Here is a 21,767-nt window from a genome sequence, read left to right as displayed (position 1 = left end):
ACATAACCTCCTTGGAGGAGGTAACAAAGCCTTAGTCACAAAGTGCACATTACAATTTAATCATGCCTATAACGGTGCACAGAAAAGTATCCTTGCACCATGGTGCAGTTTGCAAATATTCAAATGATCTGCAGCCATTTTTAAGCACTAAGTCAATTCAAGGCATTTGCTTCAAAACTTTTTTTGAAGCAAATGGGCTACATTACAAAAACATATCTTCACAAAAAGTTACTCAAAGTCATGAGCAGATATAGTTAATTTTTTTGCCCTCTGTTGCGAGTTGGTGGTAATTGCGCTCCAGTATTTGTAGGGGATACTCCTCATAAACCAAAATAAATTCAATTTTTGGATTATTATATGTTTCTTGCAACACCAGAGACCATGATTTGCTTCTCAAGACAAAAACAGTCAGTGTGATTCACCAAGTAACAGCACAGCACTGCAGATAGCATCCCTGTATTCTGGTGCAGTTATGCCATACTCAGATGCAGTCATTTGATGCAAGACTTGCCTTTTACATGCAAATAAGCCTCATTGCAAATATTATTTTTAACTTATAAACACTGGTTTTAACATTTGCAGCTCCAGCATTTGCAGGGGATGCTCTTAACAAAACAAAATGAATAACCTTTATTTAAATCATTGCAATCTTTTTACATCATTGTATGCCATGATTTGCTTGACAGGACAAAAACACCTACTCTGTTTCACCAGGTACATGATAAAGGTTAATATGCACCATAACTGTGCAGCACAGCCAACTACATCCCTGTGCTCTGGTGCAGTTTTACCAGATTATAGAATAGAGACTTGCCCTTTACATGCAAATCAGCCTTCATGAAAACACTTCAAACTCATCAACACTTGTTCTGGCAGTTGAAGTTAATTTTAACATCTGTTGAGAGTTGGCGGTAATTGTGCTCCAGTAGTTACACGTGACGCTCTTCACAAAATAAAATGATCAGATTTTTTAAATTTTGTAATTTATTTTTACATTACTAGAGACTATGATTAATGTTTCAGGACAAACAAACCGCCCAATTCACAAAGTAGGCTACATATAAAGGGTTAATATATACTATTACTTCTCAGCACAACATAGCATCCTTGTTGTCTGGTGCAGTTTTACCAGATTGAAATGCAGTCATTTGAGATAAAATGTTCCCCGTACATGCAAATAAGCATGATGGTAAATACTTCCAATTTATAAACACTGGTACAAGCAGTTAATTTTACCATCTGTAGAAAGTTGGCGGTAATTGCACTCCAGTATTTGCAGGGGATGCTCTTAACAAAACAAAATGTATTTGATTGTTTTTTGAATTATTGCAATTTTTGCGTCACTAGAAAGAGATTTGCTTCAAAATAATAATAAAAAAACCCTCCTAATTCACCTAGTACATGTTAAGGGGTTGATATGCAACATTATTGTGCAGCACGGCAAATAGCATCTTTATGTTCTGGTGCAGTTTTCCCTGATTCGAATACAGTCATTTGAGATAAAACGTTCCCTGTACATGCAAAAAAGTCTTACTACAAATAATTTAAAAACACTTGTGCTAGCAGTAGCAATTCATTTTACCATCTGTTGCGCATTGGAGGTAATTGTGCTCCAGTATTTAAAAGAATTATCAGCACAGGGCAGAATAAACTTGATTTTCTGAAAGTATTTCAGGTTTTTACATCATTAAAGATCATGACTTCTTGTATCTTTCATCCTCTAACAGGCTATGAGTGTAATACTTTTTGACCCGACACAGAAACCGAGCTTTATCCTTCTAAAAGTTTTCACTGCAACTTTCTTCTCGTTGAGTAACATCTTCATTTTCAACGAGAGGTGAGAGAGCAAATCATATCAGCTCGTGATATACAGCACGCAGCATCAAATGGTCTGCAGGGGGTCCGTGAACCCTGCAGCTGGGGTTGGTTTTTTGATAGCTCGGAGCTGTTTGAAGAGTTCGAGATGAGAGAGCCAACAGGCCTGGAGCAATCTGTGGTTTTTTTTTCCTCGCAGAGAGGTATAACTTTAAAAAAAGTATTAAGTCAATCCAATTCCCCTCCAACACTCCATTATTCTGAAAGCAAATGTAATGACCTGCATTACCAATCATTTAAATGGGAAGTGAAAGCGACACAAAGACGATTACAGAGCATCGCAGTAGGTTTTGTTCCATCTGATTCAATTAAGGTTGATTTTCATTAACAGGCGCCATCCTCCTCTCACTTCCTCTCGTCTCTCAGTCATGTATGGCCTTTTCTCTTCACAACTCATGAAATCACATTAAACAAATGAGCCCTCCAATTCTGACAGCAGCATATTCTCCAAGGCGGGGGTGGCTAAACCCCTTGTTTGTGTCCTTGGTTTTTATCTCCACACCATCTCTGGAAATGTTGTGTTCATCGCTGAATAATTACATTTTAAGTACTTCAAATGACTTTGGATGAGAGGCTTGATGATTAATTACGCTTGGTGGAGAATACTTGGTTGCTTAATGTGGGGATAATGATTGTAAAACAGTTTTTTTTATAAAGTTGCAGTGCTCTTTCCCCCCTCTACACCTCTAAACTTATAACCTTTCAAAGCCAGTCCCTGTTTCCCCCCAAAGTATTTTAAAGCTGGCAACACTCAACAGCTATTTGTTCCAGTGCCACGATTAGAGCAGCTTAAATCCACAACGCCAGTTTTTATGTGTTTTCATGAGGATTCAAAGCTTGGAGCTGTCTCTGTAGTAATTGGTTGGGATACAGCTACGGTGCTTAATAAGTCATTAGTAGATATTTTCCAAAATAATACCTCACAATGACAGCTGAGCTTCGTGAGAACACAATATCATCTCTAAGAAATAGAAAAGTGTAATTTTCACTGACAGTTATGTCACAGAAATGGAGGTCTCCTGATTGTTCTGATGGCGCGTTAATTGTTTTCTTCGAGCTCCTTTCATTAAAGAGTCATTATTATGTCCATCATCTTTACCCCTGTGAGCTTGATTTGAGCATGTATTGTTTTTAAGTCAAACTGACATTTTAGTTGGCCTTACTTTTGGGTCACAAGCTGCAAAATACTATGGCTATCAGCTGCTACTTTCATGCATATTTTACAGTGTTATGAAAAATAAATAAGCAGGCTAATGAGGCGGTGCAGGTCCAAATAACGCACAAATTAGAGTTTTGATCTGAGTCAGCTGTTGGAGGGCAATCTGCATATCAAAAATGGCTTTATACCACCCAAGATATGGCAAAATGCATGAAAGATTACAGTGCTGTTAAGAGGTATTTCTGATTTCTTAAGTGCCTGCATATTTGCCACACTTAAATGTTTCAGATAATCAAACAAATGTTGAGTAAATACAAAATATGGTTTGCAGCCATCTAAACCTACCTAGTCCTCTGTGGAAAAGTAAGTGCCCCCTTGTGAAATCATGACCCCACTGTGGCCTGATTACTGCCGGACCTGCTGAATCCCCTCAAATGGAACCTGTCTGTCTACAGAGTAATTTCAAAGGCTTTGGGACTCCAGTGACCCACTGAGAACCATTATCCACAAATGGGGAAAACCTGGAACATTGGTGCCGGCCTATCTAAAGGACTCCAAGGGTACATCGACGACTAATCCAGGAGGTAAAAAAAAAAAAAAAAAACGCAGAACAGCATCTAAAGACCTGCTGGCCTCAGTTGATTCACTTAAGGCCAGTGCTTATGTGCCAACTATTAGTAAGAAACTGAGGGAAAAATGGCAAACCAGCAGAACCACTTGTCATAATTGATGGAATTGTGAATTCTGCTCTCTACCAGAAAATCCTGAAGGAGAATATCAGGCTATCATTTCCCGACCTCAAGTTCAAGCACACTTGGGTTTTGCAGCAGGATAATGATCTGAAACACACCAGCAAGTCCACCCGAATGGCTTGGGAAAAAAAAAAAAAAAAGAGAGACGGTTTTGTAGTGGCCAAGTCAAAGCCCAGACTTAAGTCTGACTGAGATACTATGCTGTGAACTAAAAAGGCCTTTTATGCTCAAAGAAACTTCGATGTGGCTGATTTCAAACAATTCTGCAAAGAAGAGTGGGCCAAAATTCCTCCGCAGCACAACCAGATAATAGGTTTAGGGGGCAATGACTTTTTCACATAGGGCCAGGTAGGTTTGGATGGCTCTCTTGCCTTTATATATTAAATAAATATATTTAAATAAATAACTGAGGTTATTTTGGTCTATTATTAAAATTTAGCTGAAACATTTAAGTGTGACAAATATGCCAAACATAAAGAAATCAGGAAGTGGGCAAATACGTTTTAATTATATGGAAGCTAGAGATGCCCCGGTTGATTAGGAACCTATAATGGCAAACTAGTTTCCGTTAAAATGAGCAGTTAAAAGATAAGAATTACTGCTTGAAGCCACCATCTGATCTCCTGTGGTTAATACTTTGGTGTCTGCAGCTGAGAGAAGCACTGTCAATCTGAGATGGAGATGCACCGATTGTGAAAACCAGGGCTGATACTGATGTTTACAATAATTTTGCTTCTTTGGCATAATACACCATAGATGTCAACATTTTCTCTTAAATATTTTCAAATGAAAAAAATCAGAGATTTTCCAAACATCAAGCACATTAGAACTGCAGATCAGATTATAACTAAACAAAGCATGTTTGATTTTTGGCCTAAAACAACTCTGTTAACTGCTCTGCTGCTGTGGTCAGCCATGCTTACCCAATTGAGAGAGTATCGTAATATCTTCTAAATATTGCCGTTGAAAATATAAGTTCCATGTGAATAATCTGCATTGAAGCTGGCAGCATGAAAGCCATTTATCATACAAAACAAAGCAACATAACATTATCATGGTGGAATCAGAGCCATTGAAGTCATGGCTTTGGCATAACATTAACATACAAGTATAAAGTCTAGGCAGCAGTACTGGCCTATCTCACTCTGTAGACAGCAACATTATGTTGCAAGCATTGGTACTGGCCTAGCTCAATCTCTAAAAAACTAATCAGGGCATCACTTTTTATAATGAATTTCTGCAGTTTGTTTAAAGAAATACCATGTGATTATCATGCTGGTTTTTAAAGCAATTAAAATCATAACTTCAACATTACGTAAAACATATTATTTATAAACATAAAAAGATAAAATGTGAACGGGACATCTCTACAAACTAGGAATTCTCGGTTTGAAGCTACCATGTGATCATCATGCTGGAATCAAGCCATTAAAGTCATAGCCTAAATGTTAAGTAAAACACATTATTAGCATATATTATAAGCAATAGTACTGATCTATCTCAACATAAAAAAACATTATCAGTATATCTCTACATGTAATAGATTTTTGAAGAAATCTGTTTGAAGAAATACCGTGTGATTTCCATGCTGGAATCAAGCCATCAAAGCCATAGCTTCAACATAAAGTAAACATAATAAAAGCATATATGATTAGCATTTACATTAGCCTATCTCAGTCTATAAAAATGTGATTGTGACATCTCTACATACAATAAATGTTTACTATCTGTTTGAAGAAATATATGATGATTATCATGCTGGAATAAAAGCCATCAAAACCACAGCTTCATCATAAAATAAACACATTATTTATATACATTTCAAGCATTAGTACAGGTCCATCTCACTGTATAAAAATGTGATAGGGACATCTCTACATACAATGAATTCTCTGTTTGAAGAAATACCATGAGATTATCATGCTGGAATCAAGCCATTAAAGTTTCAGCTTCAACAACATATTAAAAGCAGCTATCATAAGCATTAGTAGTGGTCTATGTCACTCTATAAAAACATTACTGGGGCATCTCTACATATAAGAATTTTTTACCATCTGAAGAATTACCATGTAATTACAATATGAGAATCAAAGCCATTAAAGTCATAGCCTAATTTGTTAGTAAAACATATCAACATATTTAAGCATTTTTACTGGTCTATTTGGCTCTATAAAAATGTGATCAGTACATCTCTACATGAAATAGACTTTTACTCTCTGCTACAAAAAAAGATTCATTATGTTGAAATCATAGCTATTAAATTCATAACCTCAACATATAGTAAAACATAGGCATATCTTATAAGCATTTGAACTGCTCTGTATGGCTCTATAAAAACGTTATCAGTACATCTCCTCATGTAATAGACTTTATTTTCTGTTTGAAGAAATACAGGGTGATTATCATCCTGGAATCAAGGCCATTATAGCCATAGCTTCAACATAAAGTAACCATATAAAAGCATACATGAAAAGCATTAGGACTGGCCTACATAACTCTTTAAAAATGTGATCGTGACATCTCTACATAAATACATTTTTACTATCTGTTTAAAGAAATACAGGGTGATTATCATCCTGGAATTAAAGCCATGAAAGCCACAGCTACAACATAAAGTAAACATATAAGACTGTTCATCTCACTATATAAAAATATGATCAGGGCATCTCTACATAAAATAAATTTTTACTATCTGAAGTATTACCATGAGATTATCATCCTGGAATCAAAGCCATAAAGTCATAGCTTCAACATAAAGTAAACATATTAAAAGCATATATGGTTTAGCATAAACATTAGCCTAGCTTGCACTATAAAAATGTGATCATGACATCTCTACACACAATAAATGTTTACATCTCTGAAAAAATATGGGGTGATTATCATCTTGGAATCAAAGCCATGAAAGCCACAGCTTCAACATAAAGTAAACATACTAACACTGTTCATCTCACTCTATAATAATATGATCAGGGCATCTCTACATATAATAAATTTTTACTGTCTGAAGTATTACCATGAGATGATCATGCTGGAATCAAAGCCATTAAAGCCATAGCTTCAACATAAAGTAAACATAATATAATATGTATTATAAAGGGCTCCTTGTCTATATAAAGGGGAACAGAGTATAGAGATTTGGCCATCTTGACTCTTGTCACCAATAAACCTAAGCTGTTTTACTATGATACCCCCTGTGTGGAGGGTCTTACAGCGTGCTCAGATTATTGCCTCTATCACTGCTGGGACAGATAATACGGCATTCTCTCACTTTCATTAACATCCCACACAGCAGCCGAGTAAACTCCCGGGTGGCTTAGTCACAGCGAGACGCGGATAAAGTTCTTCCCTCTCTCACAGTTAATGTTGCCTCTGAGAACATGAAGAGAGCAGCGACATAAGGGGATTTCGAGCTGTAAAGTCGGCCGCGCGGCATTTATGTCTTAAAAACAGCGTGCAAAGTTAGAAGTGGTTTCATTTGCATCTTGTCAAGTGCGTTTCTTCAACAAGGGAACTATTAATTTCCATCAAGGCGCGTTGAAAATTGCAGAAATGATTCGAATAAATGTAATGACTAAAATAAATATGCCTGAGAATACAAACAGAGTTCAACAGATCACACTGAACGCTGACCTCGATTCCTACGGCTCAAACTCAACTCTTCTCTGAGCCAAATTTCACAGCGGTGGTTTCAAAATAAAAGCCCTCACATTTCAGTAAAATCTATGGTGATGGAGATAGAAAAGTGGGGCCTCGTCCAAAACTCTCCATTTGAGTGTTTTATGTTTTTCTCTGATGAAAGTCACCGTGGAGGGAGCCGGATTTGTTCCTGCATTATTTACTATTACCATTCTCTTTGTTAGCCCGAGTCCCATTAATGAATGCATGAGGAGTTGCCTATTTGATGACCACAATGCATGGGGGAGCCTCGTGGTACACCGATGCTCCATTTGTGTGAGCTGAATCATTCATCACACACACATTCACTGAAAATAGACAAAGTTTCACGTGCATTATAGCTTCTCTGGATGGAGAGAGCGGTCATCTCAGAGGAGCCTTAAAGCAGCAGTCTAGATTATCTCTTATCTGGATGAAATTACACTAAAAATGGACCTGAAATGCATCCAGGAGGAAAACAAATGTCTAGCACATGTGTAATCTGAGACACATATCCTAGAAAGTGCTGACTTCTGATATAAATTTAAGGGGAAAAATGTGGAATCTTATAATATAGATGAAAAAATGGGGACAATTGTATGCCATGGATGGACATTCATATAATGGGACAGGTCTATGCTGCAGAATTATCCTGCTTGTTTATTTCTCGACTTTAGGAATTAAACATTAATAACATGCACAGTCTCATTTGAACTTAGATCAACTTTTAGGGTAATTTCTATAATGTAAACAGCAGTTTATTTCGCCTTTCTGGGGTTGATCTGCCGTTCATTTTAATTTTATTCCATGATTTTATCGCAGCTCTGTGACCCACTGACCGACAGGTAACCTGTAGCTTCTGCCACAGGATGAGACATAATGTTGATAAAATTACTGTCTGGATTGATCTGCTCTGACGTGGTTTGGCTGCGGCCTCAACCAAAAAATAGTCCTGGTGCATACCTGGAGCGGACCAGCATTTCTGTGATGTGCCAGAGACAAACAGGAGCATATGAAGTGGATTTGCAAAGGTAGACTAGAAAGTGCTCTGTGCAAGAGTATGTGAACTTTGGGGATAAGGCCCATCTCAATTACTTTTTCTGTTTACTGGCTGATATGAAATAACTGATATTCACTAATATTCACTGCCTGAGAATTAAAACAATATATATTTTTCCTTCATGTGTTTTTCACCAATGAGGACGCAGCATATTCACATCAAACATGGTCGCCCCAGAAATGTGTGGTGTAAATATCTCAATCGCCCCCTTGTGGCTTGCTGTAGTGTAGGGATTTAACTGTGTGAATAGGGACTGAGTTCACTGCTAAAAGCTAAAAATGAGGTACATTTAAAAGAAAATACAATTATTTAGACAGAATGTTTGTTTTATTTAGTTAATGTAACCCTTTAAGCACGAAAGTCACAAAATTGCGACAAGCAACACTGCTGAATTAAACAGGCTCTAGCTGCAAATATGGTGCCTAATGTTACTATTTTACACCAGGAGATGGGGGACATTAACACTGGCCTTCACTGTGTCTGCATAGACATAAGCTGGCCCTTGTACATCAAAATGTAGTTGATGACCCCTGCTCTATGCTTTTGACTTTCTGTTTGGAGCTTTCTGATTGATGGGTATTGACGCAGTTTGGCAGCAGACGGCGCTGAAAATAGACCTGCAGTGTATCTCCAGTGAAGTGCAGCAGAGTGGCGCTTCATGGATGTGCCAGTGTCGCACCGGAGCATGGAAAGAGGAACTGCTCTGATTGACTAGAGAGGGAGTGATTTGAGCAATTTGCTCTGCGGATCACAGCGCATATGCTGTATGAGGATATTGGGGGTTAGTAATCGACTGTGACAACAGCCAGGCTCCATGCAGTATTTTCTAGAGTCTATTCTAGACACATAGACTAGTGTTTTAACCACCTCCTGTGTAACATCATTAGCTCTCTGGCTGTAGGCTGCTATTATTAATGAACACAGATATTAAACACCTGGCGCATATCTCATGTGGAGCAGAATAGGGTGGTGCTTATGGGACGTGCCAGAAATGGTGCATGCAGTGGAACTGCAAACACAGACTAGAGAGAGAGCAATTTGCTACAGAGTGCGCTTTGTCTGTGGATGGCTGTGCAGACAGAGTATGTGGAATTTAGAGGTTAGGGCCTGTGTCATCCTTTTCTGCAGCATCCAAAATCTCAGTTTCAAAGATCTTCTCACTGGTGTTTACCATTGCTAAGGGTGCTTTCACATTAGGGGCAGTCGCGGATCTGAGTGCACTTGAGCCCAAAGTCCGGTTCGTTTTGGTAGTGTGAATGCAAATGAACCGTGCCCAGGCCCACTTGGGGAAGTGGACTCTGGCACGGTTCGGATGAGATGTGAATGCAACCACACCCGGATATGGGACAGAGCATCGTATCAGCTTCATGATGTCAGTGTATAAAGTAAACTTCTTTCCACAGCGTGGCAGTTTGTTAACATTTTTCCTCTAGAAAGGGTGGAAATCATCAGAATCCAGTCAATAAACAGTATGTTGTGTCTCACCTTACAGATGAACACTAGTTGGAGTCAGTGAGAAGAGATGCAAAGGCAATAAAAATCTCCTGTCACCTCAAAAACCACTGTATCTGCGCAGTGCGAGCCCATTTAATCCTCTGAGCTGTACGTGCTACGTGAAAACCACCACCTGCTGTTTCAGACTGAGTAAATACGCGAGTGGGCCCAGGCATGGTTCGATGTTGCTAAAGTGAAAGCAAGCCAGCGGCGAAAGTGGGAGGAATCGCGGCGTGGTTTGAAACAACTGGGCCTAATGTGAAAGCACCCTAAGTTACCAAATTGCATCCTTGAAGAAGAGTTGTGCAAACCTTGAAGAAAATGAGATAATGTGCTCACCAGAAGCAAAAGAACTTGAGACCCAATGAACTTGGCATTTGGCCTCCAAACTTTGCCAGTTCATTCTACAGTCAGAGTAGACGTTTGTAACCTTGCAAATGGATGGCCCTGATGAAGGAAACAAGCCAAAAGGTGAAAAGACAATCATTTCCAGGTTTTTGGGGGTGCAAATCAGATTCAGGGGGCCCTGTTTGGCCCTATAGCTGCCACCCGCTCTGCCCCTGGAATATTATTGATACTGCTTTTTGCTGCCATAACCCATCAGGGAGTTGGAAAACAAGATATTATTCTGACTGTCAATGAAAATTGGCCCCCAGGCTGCATTTGGACACGCTTGGGTTCAGTCATTAGGACAAAGTCTAAAGATAGTCCCTAAAAGTATTCCTGAGTTATTGTGTTCACAAAAATGCCTTGGACAGACGGACCCACAGACATATGATTGTATGGAAGTTTTTGGAAGTACAGATGGACTGCAAATTCAATAACACTTCAGGCCCTGGCTATTCATGGTGCAGAGGCGTAAAAAAATCCCACAATAATCTGACGTTAACATCCAGTTTGTGAACCAGACACTCGCTGTTTCTGATTACATCCTACATAAATAAACTACATCCTGCCAAAATTAAAGTTTTACTTCATTAGCATGAGAGTTTTCTCTACTCTGTCCCTCTGAGCTCTTTTGATGGTTTAAGTGGGCGGAGCTCGGTTGAAAAAAAGCAGAGTGAAGAATACGTGTGGGTTGTTGGGTCACTGTCGATCAAGTCTGACCAAAGCACTCCTACACAATCCTGGTTAAGATTCTTATTCTTCTGTGGGTTAGATGATGAATAAATACTACCTAAAATGAGCTCCCTTTTTTAACCTTGGTTGTTCATTATTTTGGGCATGAATAATTGAGATTTGAGAAATATATTCCATTTGAAACAAAGTTCACAAGCAGCTCTTCAGCCTCATCATAATTTCATTGCAAATCCAGTGTGCTGGATAAGAGCCAGGCTTATAAAAAAGACTCACTGTATAAATAAAATAATCTTACTGCTCTGAATCTGACTAGGAAGTGCAACTCTCTGATTCTGAATTGATGACTACAAAAAAGGAGCTGCTTTTTATTGCTGCTGTTTAACCACTGCCTTGCCTACACTTGGAAATAAACCCACACATCTCTGTTTTTTAATGTATTGAGGAATGAAACAAAAACACAGTAGTGATTCGAGGCACTTTTCATCTCAAAGTGGAGAACTTTCTGCTTACTAAAATGGAAAACAAACAACTTGAAAAAGAAGCATCTCTCTCATTGACAGCGTATAAAAATGGGATGTAACTGCTGTGATAGGAAGACTGATATTCAGGCAACCATTTAGAGCTCTGAGTTTGCATCTTTGATATTCCTATCTGGGTGTTTCCCATCGAAATAAAGAGATGGAGGAGTTGGAGTTGACAGATGCATAATTTACAGATCACATGTGCAGTATTATTTATGGTGATATGTATGTGCTATCCTTCCTATGTTGCATAACCTTTCCATATGCTAGACTGCACTGAATGTGGTCTACAGAAGACCGCATCCTGGCACTGCGAGTCCCCACTGAGTGCTTCAGGGAGTTCAATACAGAACTGTTAGCAGCCTATGTTGACTTCCAGACCCACTGGGTCCTGGGCTCAGTGTGTTGAGCTGGATCAGGCCCAGGAAAGCGAGCCAGGTGCCCATAAAAGGACATGTTGTTACCATATCAGGCAGCTGACTTTTCTCATTCCCGTTCTCTTGAGCATGCTAGCATTAGACACACAGTCTTGCCAATGATACCCAAAGATGCAGCACAGAGAAGCTGTCACAAAGGAGTCCAGTTGGGGCCTCTGGCTATTAGTCAACATCCAGGCCTCACAAGACTCTGGGGGTGACTATGGCTCAGTTGGTAGAGTCGGTTATTTCCCAATCTGAAGGTCAGATTCCCAACTCCTACAGTCACATGCCAGTGTGTCCTTGGGCATACACTTAACCCCCATAGCTCCAGTTCTCCATCAGTTAGTGAATGGGTAGGTGTGTAAGAGCGAAGAACTGAAGAAGGCTTTTGGAGAAGAGGCAAAATGTCTTGAAGAACTTGGAACCAGTCCAGTTGCCACTTGAATAGGATGGAAGGCGCGAATGTAGTTCTGTCTGAAGCTGATGAGTGTCCGCTCATAACCTGAAGAGAAGCGTTGTCAGCACTGCAGTCAGGTCACTCTGCACAACTTTACATCCTAGTTGTCAATTCATTTCAGGATGACACAACAGGAACAGATCTCTTCTGATTTGTTTTTCAAAGTAAAAGCCCAATCAGTTTGTTTCTGTGGTGAGACTACCTTTGTTTTCACATGATGCCTTTATTCTGAAATTTTTCCAGAACAGTTATTTGGTCATTGCTGTAACTTGCTAAGTTGCTTAGGTTTTTCGCTGAATCCATGCTCAATGTTCATTTCTACTCCATGTAAATTATCTAAACACATCAGATTATGAGCGATATCTCTGCCTCCATCTCTGCCGTTACTTTTGAGTTCTTCTCTAAAAGTCATTGGGAGAATAAAAGCTGTTTGGGTATCATAATTGATTTGCAGACATATCCTTATAAGGTGCCAGTCAAACATAGGATAAGAATAGCAAACCGGTATAACTTGACACAAATTCTCTAATGCATTTCTTGCCTTTCAATTGGGGTGGCAGGGCGTTGAAAGGAAGTATTAGTACCTGTGTTGTAATTCAGTCCGGTTGGTCTTGGATGTGTTGGTTGGTACTGGTTTTCAATACTCATCCCAACTACCCACACTGCTGTCACAGTCAGCAGGAAACAACAGCTGCCACTGCAGCTACTTCAGCCGCCACAAGATGGCATCAAAAAACCCTCAAATCAGTTGTTGGATATATCCATAAAGACGTTCTGAATGTATTTACAGCTGACTCTTTCATTGTCTATAAGAAAAACTGCAGATGTAAGCACTCCAAAGTTTGCATGACATGTCAGACCTGCAGGTAACCTCCACTTTTACATACAGTTTGCTTTAACTGCAAAAAACCTGAGCTTCTGATCGAGGCCTTCTAGCATAAATAACTTATTAGTCAATGAAGGCAAAGACCTGTCAATCATGTGGGAAGTAATAGCAGGGTTCCAGTCCCATGCTTTGAAATTTACCGCTAAGGCTGTCACTTTGTTTACGCTCAGTTCGCGTACTGTGTCTTTAAGTAAATGCAAAGCTTCAGATGCTTGGGCACACCGGCTTTGATATTGACATATCTGCCTACTGAGCCTTCCCATGAAGGCACACAACATCAGAGCCCAGCAGCAACAACACACAAACACAGCCACACAGCACTCCACAGGACTGTCCGTGAGATCCTCATTTTATATTCATAGTAAAAATTAAAATGGCTATGACAGGCTCTCTCTTTCAGACTCACATACACATAAACACCCAGAGGAGGGAGAGGAGGAATGATAGTGAGAGTGAAATGAATACATGGCATCTAAATAAGTCATAGCTGTATAGCCTTTTAGCAGCAAACAGAGCACAGAGCGATGCACATGGATGGAAATTACTTTTGGTATATTGATGCTTACTCTAACGTGGACAGAAGGAGCCTGAAAAACTAAACAAATGGCATATTTCCCTCTGCAACACCAGCTCCGGCTTCATTATACTTTATACCAAAGTGTTTTTTCCCCCGTTCTGAACAACATGTACCAGCAACTCAACAACAATTGTTCCTTATGACTGTTTTCTCTGTGGGGAAAGGCAACAACACTCCTGACTCCCATTGCCTGGCTGCCACAAATAAATCATTTTGTGAGAAACAGTAAATGAGCTAACAAGCCAAGGGAGAGGCACAAAAATACAAACACCTGCTAATTAGCCCAAACATATAAATAGTACAAAAGTATTGTGAAGATCACAAAAATGAAGAAAAGCTGTCTGTGTCAGCTTGTTATTACGGCAAATCACATTCGTTTTCATCTGGTGATTGCTTTAACAAGGGAGTGAGGTTAAGTTCAATGTTTAAATGAGCTAATGTGGCACTTAGCAAACAGCTAGCATGGATAAGCATCATATTAATAAAAGACAATTCCACCTCTGATGACAGCTGGAATTGGGCAGTGAAATTAAGTCTAAAAATGCTTTTGATACAAGGCTGTTGGCATGTTTTATTCTACTGTTAAAGCGGGAATTTTAATATGAGGCCTAATGGAGAAAGGCTCCCTTTAGGAACCAGCCCCTAGTGGCAACTTGAGGAACTGCAGTTTGTGGCACTTTTTTTCCTTTTTTTTTTTTTTTACCAAGGAGGCATTTTATAAAATTTTAAAACTAATGAAGTAACAAAAGACGGCATGTAGTCAAATTTTACCAATTAAAGGGCACCAAAAAAGGGAATTTGTCAAATTTAACCTGCAAAGAAGGCACCAGAGAAGGCACATTGTCCACTTAGTTTTTTTTAAATTTTTCCACATAGAGGGCACATTGACAAATTTTGAACATTAAAAGATACTGAAAAAAGGCACAAAAAAGGGGAATTTGTAAAAAAAATACCCACTAACAAGGCCTCAAGAGGGGCATTGGTTAAATTTTCCCCATGAAGAAGGCAATATCATTTATTTTGTCAATACAAAGAGCAAATAAGAGGGCACCTTGTCAAATTTGGTCCTTAAAGAATGCATTCACCAAATTTTGTCCATTCTGGAGGGCACTTTATCTTCCATAGGAGCATCTCAGAAGGCATTTTCACTGATTCTTCAACCATTAGGGGTAGGGTTAGTTTTGGTGTGTTGCAGCTAAAGCCTACCTTAAATCTTCCCTTTTGCCACTTGCTAGGTTAGGTTAATTTAGTCAGATGTACTTAGTTGAGCAAGTCTGTTAATACCTTAAAATGTTCTTCCTACATCAGCAAGTAAGCTATTAATATTCTTTTTTAACCTCCTGAGACCTGAGCCTTTATTTGGAGAGCATCTTTAGTTTCTTCAACTTATTTGGGATAAATATGGTCTGAGAAGTCAAAATATCAGTCTTGTTGTCTTTCTTAGAAATTTTACCTTCCAAAACCCAAACAATCCCATGATAAAAAAAAAACCCTAAAATTTCTTTGAAAATTCTTAAACATATTTTTAAAGTATCGAATGATAAGTACCCAAATATCTCTTTAGATAGTCCTCAAATCATTCAGTGAAACTTCCTCATGAAGCCTGAAAATTCCAACAAAAATTTCTCCAAAAATTCCATGCAAATTCCTGAAAATCTAAGTAAATTCTCCCTAAAATCTTGACAAATTCTATACATTTTTCCTCCCAAAATTCTCCAAAATTCCATGAAATGATGGAAAAATCCCAACCCCACTAAAATGTTCGAAGAAAAATCCTGAAAATTTCAAATGACCTCCCTGAGCACCAAATTCCCAATCCAGTTCCCCCCCAAAAAGGTAATAAATTCCCCAATTCCCATGAAAATGCATAAATATTTAAATAAATTCTAAGCAATGAAACTATCTAAAATATATAAACATATCCTCTTAATTTCCATTTTCCAATTTCCATAAAAATACTTCGATAGCAAATTCCCTAAAGTACCCAAACAGCAAATTATTTCAGCATTTCAAGGAAATACCTTAAACTTGAATAGACATTTTGGGCAATTATTACATCAATACTAATACCAAAAATGATTACTATAATGTAGGAAAGCCAAAACTAAGGGCCTAAGAAGGTTAAATAGTAATCTGTTGACTTTTATAATATTCCTGAAAGGTTGGACCTTATATATGTGACCTAATGGGAAATGACTCACTTTTGAATCTGCCTCTTGTGGCCACTTAGGAAACAGCAGTTTTGGGCACTTTTACATAGGCATTATTTCCAGATCAAGAGGTTGTCACTTGCAATCAACAAGTCCAATAAGCCAGTCAATACTGCACTAAACTGAGGGGAAATGTGTACATTTGTTTGTGCCTTGGGAATAAATAAACATTGAAGCATGAAAGCTGAGTCCATGTTCATCTAAACCACACATGTGACCGTCTTCTGAAGGCAACACGGCACAAACGCTAGCCGTTTGAAGTGCAAAAAGCCCCTTACCTCAGCCACAGGTACTCCCTCTGGGGGCCGGCAGTGCAGCACAATCATGCCGTTCAGAGGAACCTCGGTGCCTTGAGGGTCTTGTTCAAAGTTCTTCCTCAGGTCTGGGGAAGAAAGTAAACAAGGCTGCATTAAAGAAGAACCGCAGCGGCATGAAAGAGCACCAAAAAAAGATCCTTGTTTCATGTCTGACCTTCTCCCTCTCACCCATACATACATGAAGAAAAACGATGCTGCCTTTACACTCGTGCTTTGAAGAGGAATAACCTTTTCAGGGACAATAAGGTCAGTGAGTTATCAAAGTGACATTGAGGTGCTTACAGGCGATCCGCACGGTTGCCTTGCGGCTCTTGGACGTTCCCAGGTGGCTCCAGGCGACACACAGGCACCAGTAATCCTCAGGGCCGTGAAAGTCCTCCACCTGCTGACGGGAGACGTTGATCATCACCTCGCGGATCTTCAGCCCTGCAGATGAGATGGGAGATTGCTGGGATTAGCTTTCATTACATCACAGAGGTGATTAATCAAAGAGATGAAGATTTGAGGGGGCAGGATGATGAGTGAAACTTGAATCTGATGAGATTATCAGCAGTAAACAGATCTGCCATTTGCCAGAAGAAGAGGAGGAAGGGGGGAGAGAGGGCCGGTCAAGTCAAATTAATTTCAGGGAGATTTTGTTCAGAAATAGAAACTGTACAGTACAGGGGAGACACTCCTCTGATATGGCATGTTGCAGTTTTAAATGTCATCACAATCTCATCACATCTGCTGTGGTTAATGTCGTAGTAAATATCCCTGAGATATTTCAACAGGATTCGTCTACTAAGCAGAGAATTTGACATATTCTCAAGGCAGTCCTTATCCTCTGATGTCAAACTCAGGTCAGGAGGTTCAGCACTGTCATAAAACATCCGCCTCTATTCCATGATTCAAGTCAAACAAATACAGAAAGAACAAGAGTGTTTTCACACCTAAAGCTCATTTGCTTTGTTCTTATTCATGCAATAAATGATAGATTACTGCTTTTCTCCCTGGGGTCATTTTGTGTTCACAAGCAATACTGTAAAGCAGGTCAAACACATGCTAACGAAGGCTAATTTAGCCAATGCATAGCTAAAAAGATAGCCGCCACAGTAGTGCTGGGCAATTAATTGCAAATTAGATAAAAATTGCAATAAATTTGCAGAGGTTGCAATACTACTGCCAAAATACCAGTTTAATATAGTATTCATTTTTTTGCAGCAGCAGAGATTTTATGCTCATTATGCAAACATTCAAATATGTTAAAATGATAATACAATAAAAAATGATAATCCCGTTCAATAAAGCAACAAATTTACAATATAAGCAAAAATACCCCAGCCACGATCAGCTGATAGTCAGGTGATACCACTTGTCGCCTCCCAGCACCCACAGCCAGGGGCGGAGTCATTTATGATCAATATGATCATAAATGACTAAAAAAACAACTCCTGAATACAACCTGATAAATGAAAAAAATGCCCTCAAGTGGATTATCAGTTAACAAAATACACCTTATGTATCAAATGAGATCTAAAATATATATGTTAAATTTGATGGAAATTTAGATTTTTTGGGGGATTTCATTAGAAAGTTAAATAAACATTTCAATTCAAAAAAATTTGAATTTTCTGGCTATAATTTGTGTTTTCAGGCTTTAAGGGGTTAATAGACTATTTTTGTGCACTGTGAAATAAAATTTAAATTCAAAATTCCAACAAATCTGTGCAACACTTAAGTAAAAGTAATGTTGCTCAACCTAAAAAAATACTTAGTTGATAAAATCATTTTTTCTTAACCTAACTGAGCTAAAGTGCCATTATCATTCTAAAACTAGAAAAGCACTCAGAGAGCGCAGACCTCTGCCGTTAGCCCTATCTCCCAGTAGTGAAGAATCCTTTAAAAGTTCTTCCTTATGCCATTTCTGACATTTCTGGAAAATTTCATGAAAATACGTCCATGACTTTTTTAATTATGTTTCTGACTAACAAATGAACAAACAAACAAATGAACAAACCCACCCGATCACATAACCTCCTTGGTGGAGGTAATCATGATACACCATGCTGAAGTTTTCACTTCTGCCTCCTAAAAATGTCTGAAGTTTATTTTTTAAGTTACATTGCATAGGTAGGGTAGGAATTTGGTGAAGAGGTTTACAATTGAAGCTCTGTATTTTCAAACAAAGCAGAATTGGGGTTACAGATATACGTTTATTCACAAAAGTGCTGAAAAATGTATTTTTGGAGAAATGTTAAAAGTATTTTTTTCTACTGCAGTGAGCGTATAGATATGTAGGAGTATTAGGGCCATTAAAAAATTGGCATACATTTTTTTATTCTAACAAAAAGGTTCTGTCATTTTCCCTAGAATAAAATAAAAATGCATTACAATTTTTTTTTTTTTTTTTTTTTTTTTTTGTTAATCCTCCTCTGTACATAGGTTCTTGAAAGTTAATAACTTTAAAAGTTACATTTCCAGCAAAGCCTTAAGCAACATATTTAAAACCAACCTGAAGAAAACATTCTGGGCTGAAGCCCCATAAGTCACCCCTTTGCTCCTCCCATGCCCACAGCCAATCACAGCTCTTTCTCTCAACATAGCGCTGTATTTAAATACGACATACTTCTCACTAATCCCTGCTTGCATTAATGCTGATGCACCACGCTGCTGCTGCTGCTGCTGGCAAAGCTTAACCTCCTCCACCCCAGCCTCCTCCTTTATAGCATAAAGCTTGTTGCACCCTTTATATTCAGAGTCATGCTACTATGGATTAATTGCTTTGCCCAAGTGTGGATCAGCCCATAAGAGACCCATACAGACCCAATCTAAAGATCCTTGCGATTACCCATGTTTACTACATGTAGTGGAGAGAAAAGATGGGCTTAATAAAACTACTGTCATCCACTTTTGGATACTGATTCGACCCAAATGGGCGTGGAAGGCAGGAAAGAACATTGACCTTCTCTTAGCTTTTGTCTAACCTAGCATCCGTAACCACGGAGGGCGGGCTCTGATGAAAGGTCAGCTGTGGGTCAAACAAAAGGCAAACAAGTGCCAAGTTGAAGTAAAAACTTTGTTTTTTATCTGAAATGGTATAGCTTTCCTCCTCATTGTTAGCACTGATGTGTAAAATTGCTGCTCCTCTAACGAACTCTTTGTCCAAACTTCAGTTTAAGCAAGAAGATGGCCACCATGCAGAATGTAGGGGGCTCTTAAAATGCACAAATTGAGGCCTCTTTCAGTGTCTGTAAAACATAATCCATTTAGACACAAGTGACACTAAATGCTCTGCAGTGGAGAGGAGGAACACATCAGCCGGCTCCTTTTAAACCCAAAGAGAGAGAGAGAGAGGGTTTTTTTTCCCCTTTGAAACATTTGAAGAGGCTGTAATTTAGGAGAGAAAAGAGAAGGCAAACAATGCAATTAAATGATGTATGTGAACACTTCCTATGACAATAAAATCATCTTTTTCTGCAGCAGGACGTTAACTTGGTGTCACCCGGGTCATTCATTATTATCTCTATATTGTCTGTGATAATGAGAGAGGCGTGAGACCGGCGCTTTCTCAGACAACTGATGGGGATTTTAAAAGCGGGCTGTTTCAGTTATGCCAGACTTCTATGCACAAAAGATGACAGGCTGGGACCATTAATGTATGATAGGGGGCTTTATTGGGAAATGTGGGAAATTGCTGCTTTCAACTAATATATGTTTATCAGTCTGGCATGGCAGCAACCTCAATTCAGTCAGCCAACTTAAATGGATTTATTAAAATATGAATGCAAAGTTATTAACTGCAAATTTTGGTGCTGAGTGTACACGTTCGTCACTCCCTGCAGTATGCAATTAAAAATTCACAGAGGGGTAATGGATCAGGACAATCACAGACACCCACCCCTCCATTGAAAACCAGTATTTTTGGAGCCTCTGGGTGCATTCAGGAACGGAGGTGGTGCGGATTAAATGGCAAACATAAGAAGCGATGATTTTGCAGAGAGCTCTGGCAGCATTAGCAGAGCACAACAGCTGGAAAAGGCATACAGAGCATTAAATTATTACAGCTAATAACTTTTTTTTTTTGTTTATAAGAAGCTGCAGATTTAGCCTAACTTCTGGCTATCTATAAAAGGGTTATAAAATGGGCTCTGCTGTCATGTAGCATCCATTAGCACCAGCTTTTGATTTGTTTCTGGGTCTAGCTTCCTGACCCAGAGGTCTTTTAAAATGCAGGCTTTGTGGAAGTTTATAAGTTCTGTGTAAAAAAACTAAATAATGTTCCTTCATGTCAGACGGCTGCTACAGGGAGCTGCAGCAGAGTTCATGCTCTCTGCTGTAACCGATGACCAGGCTCCATTAGATTTAGCAAAAACTAAAGCCTGTTTAGTTCTCCTTCTGATGCCTGCCCAGCAGCAACAGGCATTATACAACCACAATTCCAAAAAAGCTGGGACACTTTATAAAATGTTACTACAAACAGAATGCAAGAATTTACAAAACTCATAAAACCATATTTATTCACATTAACAACATATTAGTTGTTAAAACTGAGATATTTCATTATTTCAAGGAAACTATAGCTCATTTTATGGCAGCAACACATCTCAAAAAAGTAGGGACGGGACGACAAAAGGCTGGAAAAGTAAGTGGCACTAATGAAAAACAGCTGGAGGAGCTGCCCCTGTCTTCTCTGGGCCAAAGCTTATTTAAAATGGACTGAGGCAAAATGGAAAACTGTTCTGTGGTCAGAGGATTCAAAATTTTAAATTCTGTAGGGAAACGACGGAAGCTGTGTCCCGCAGGCTAAGGAGTAGAGCAGGGTTGTCAAACTCAATCACAGCAGGGGCTGGATTCTGGATTCAGGACTAACGTGAGGGCCTAACAGGGTCACCTTTTTAACCATAAACTGTCAACCTTGTTTCACCAGTAATAAAATATATATATATAAAAAAACAACTCACCACTGATGATAATGATTTTGACATTTAAAAAGTTAAAAAGAAAAGTTTAAAAGCTCACAATATGAGAAAAATACATTTATTAGTTTAAAAAGTCCAAAATCATGAAATTAAAAGTCAAAATATGAATTAAAAATTTAAATTGTGAGTCTAAAAGGTCAAAGTATGGGATTATGAAGTCAAAGTTTGGAGTTGAATAGATGAGGTAAAATACAAAATAACTGGTTAAAAAGGTCGACATATTACTCAAAAATTTGAATTATGAATCTCAAACCTCAAAATATTATATGAGAAGTCAAAATTATGAGTTGAAATGCTCTAAGTATGAAATTAAAAGTCAAAATCCTAACTTTGAGTCTTTAC

The 21,767-nt window shown here is 38.7% G+C and overlaps 1 protein-coding gene across 2 annotated transcripts in view; it reads right to left on the bottom strand.

Annotated features, from left to right (window-relative positions):
• Positions 1–21,767, bottom strand: part of unc5da (unc-5 netrin receptor Da) — a 506,379-nt gene that overhangs the window by 118,551 nt on the left and 366,061 nt on the right. For both annotated transcript variants that reach the window (XM_041811637.1, XM_041811638.1), the window contains exons 3-4: positions 16,747–16,890; positions 16,426–16,529 (exon numbers count right to left, since the gene is read on the bottom strand). In XM_041811637.1, coding sequence (XP_041667571.1) covers positions 16,426–16,529; positions 16,747–16,890 — 248 coding nt within the window. The remainder of the gene's footprint in view (positions 1–16,425; positions 16,530–16,746; positions 16,891–21,767) is intronic.

The sequence above is a fragment of the Cheilinus undulatus genome, linkage group 17, assembly GCF_018320785.1.
Source record: "Cheilinus undulatus linkage group 17, ASM1832078v1, whole genome shotgun sequence".
Taxonomy (NCBI): Eukaryota; Metazoa; Chordata; class Actinopteri; order Labriformes; family Labridae; genus Cheilinus; species Cheilinus undulatus.
This window is presented reverse-complemented; position numbering and strand designations above follow the sequence as displayed.